This window comes from Montipora capricornis, chromosome 12 (assembly GCF_036669925.1).
Source record: "Montipora capricornis isolate CH-2021 chromosome 12, ASM3666992v2, whole genome shotgun sequence".
NCBI lineage: Eukaryota > Metazoa > Cnidaria > Anthozoa > Scleractinia > Acroporidae > Montipora > Montipora capricornis.
Window position 1 is genome coordinate 20,231,389 of NC_090894.1, and position 1,631 is coordinate 20,233,019.

A 1,631-nucleotide genomic window follows, 5' to 3' on the forward strand; every position below is an offset into this window, starting at 1 on the left:
AATGGCTAAGAATGCGGATGTAGAAGCTTGGGGCTTCAAGTATCACTTTTACAGCGAAGAGTTTCGTGAAAGCAATGGCACAAAATTTCTGGCGAATTTCAAGGCCTCGCCTGCAGATACCGTGTTTGGTAATCTACTACGACTTTTTTGTGCACGTGTAATAACTCCAACTTCTTTTCTTTAACGGTAGGCATGGGCCGTCAGTAAATGAGAATCTTCTGGGTTATACAAATGAGCGGAGAATTCAGTGGCTATTTTAGAGACTGTCCTTTATCATGTTGAATCAACGTGGCAGCTTCAAGATTTTCAATTTTATTACCCGAAGTGCTTCTGGAAACACTCACTTTTAAAAGTTTCAATTTAATATTCTAGTAACAAGACAAGTTAAACAAAGCACCAAATCAAGTTAGAGAAGTGTTTTGCAAGAATTCACACTTCGTACTCAAAATTGGCCCTGATTTTTATATTATTATTGCTTCTAATTTAAAAAAAAAACTATTCTTGTCTTGAGATAAATATCACAAATGTAAAACCACCGTCCTTTTTGGATAATATGGCGTTCTTCTAGTGTTTGCAAACGCCCGCGTTTGAATTAGAGTTGACCTCGTTGTTATAACTTGACTAGTCCTTCTCTGTTTTCTTAGCAAAATTTTATTTTTTTTCTATCCCTGCAGGTCAAACCCTTCATACCTGGACAGACGTTCATTTCAATGTTACTAATGCGTCAGCCTTAATGACATGGTCCGAGCCTCCTAGCAGTTTCCTCAGCGGCTCCATTGTTGAGGAGTATCTTTTAATCGGAGGAAAGCATCCCACCAAGATATTCCATTTTATACCATTACCACATTCAGGAAGGCAAATGCTTCTTGAGGGACTGGAGGCCGTCACAAATTACACCGGTAGGATAATTGCCATATTGAGCGACGGAAGACGTGGAAGCACTGATTGGGTGGGATTTCAAACTAAGGAAGGAAGTGAGTTTAGGAGCGAGGTTCTTTTGCATAATATAACTTTGTAAAAAAAGTCCGTTAAAATTCTTCACCTTAAGTACTGTATTATAATGGTGGTCATATTATAATGCAAAATTAATCTGCAGTTATTACTTGTAAAATCTGGCAGTGCCTTTAGCACTATTGGCTTTATAGAATAAATTTCGGTACCGTTTTATCCGTCAGCAGCGCTCTTTTTAGCTTCTTTAACATAATAAGAAAAAAACGCATAATGGAGTACATCTTGTCCAAATTGAAGCTGTGTCACCTTTTTTCCTACAACTTTTATTTCGCCTTTTGCTAACAACGAGATTCTTTCATCTGAATTCCAGTCAAATATTTCGTTCTTCACTGCCGGCAATCTCATTTGTCGCGACAGGTGGCGAACCGTTTAAAACGGAAACCCAGACAAGTGGATCGAAATAAGCCGATCACAACACTGGTTTGTGGTCTATTAATTAACTCGTTCCGTTACATTGATTGACCGTAGTGAAAAACGATACTGCGATGTAGAGAACTCACCTCAGAGCCTGCAAATTAATGAAAGGCGCAATAACATGCTCCTTGAGAACCTTTAAAAGTGAAAGACAGTCATACCACACCTCCAGAGAAATCAGACCGCAACAATATACATATATAGAA

General features: G+C 38.4%; 1 protein-coding gene across 1 annotated transcript in view; it reads left to right on the forward strand.

The window, feature by feature from the left end:
- The window catches only part of LOC138025506 (uncharacterized), a 29,246-nt gene extending 28,228 nt beyond the window's left edge, over nucleotides 1-1,018 (forward strand). Inside the window, exons 25-26 of the mRNA XM_068872708.1 lie at nucleotides 1-128; nucleotides 675-1,018. The exon at nucleotides 1-128 is cut by the window's left edge and continues 96 nt beyond it. Of these exons, the coding sequence (XP_068728809.1) occupies nucleotides 1-128; nucleotides 675-1,018 (472 nt within the window). The remainder of the gene's footprint in view (nucleotides 129-674) is intronic.
- The last annotated feature ends 613 nt before the right edge of the window (nucleotides 1,019-1,631 follow it).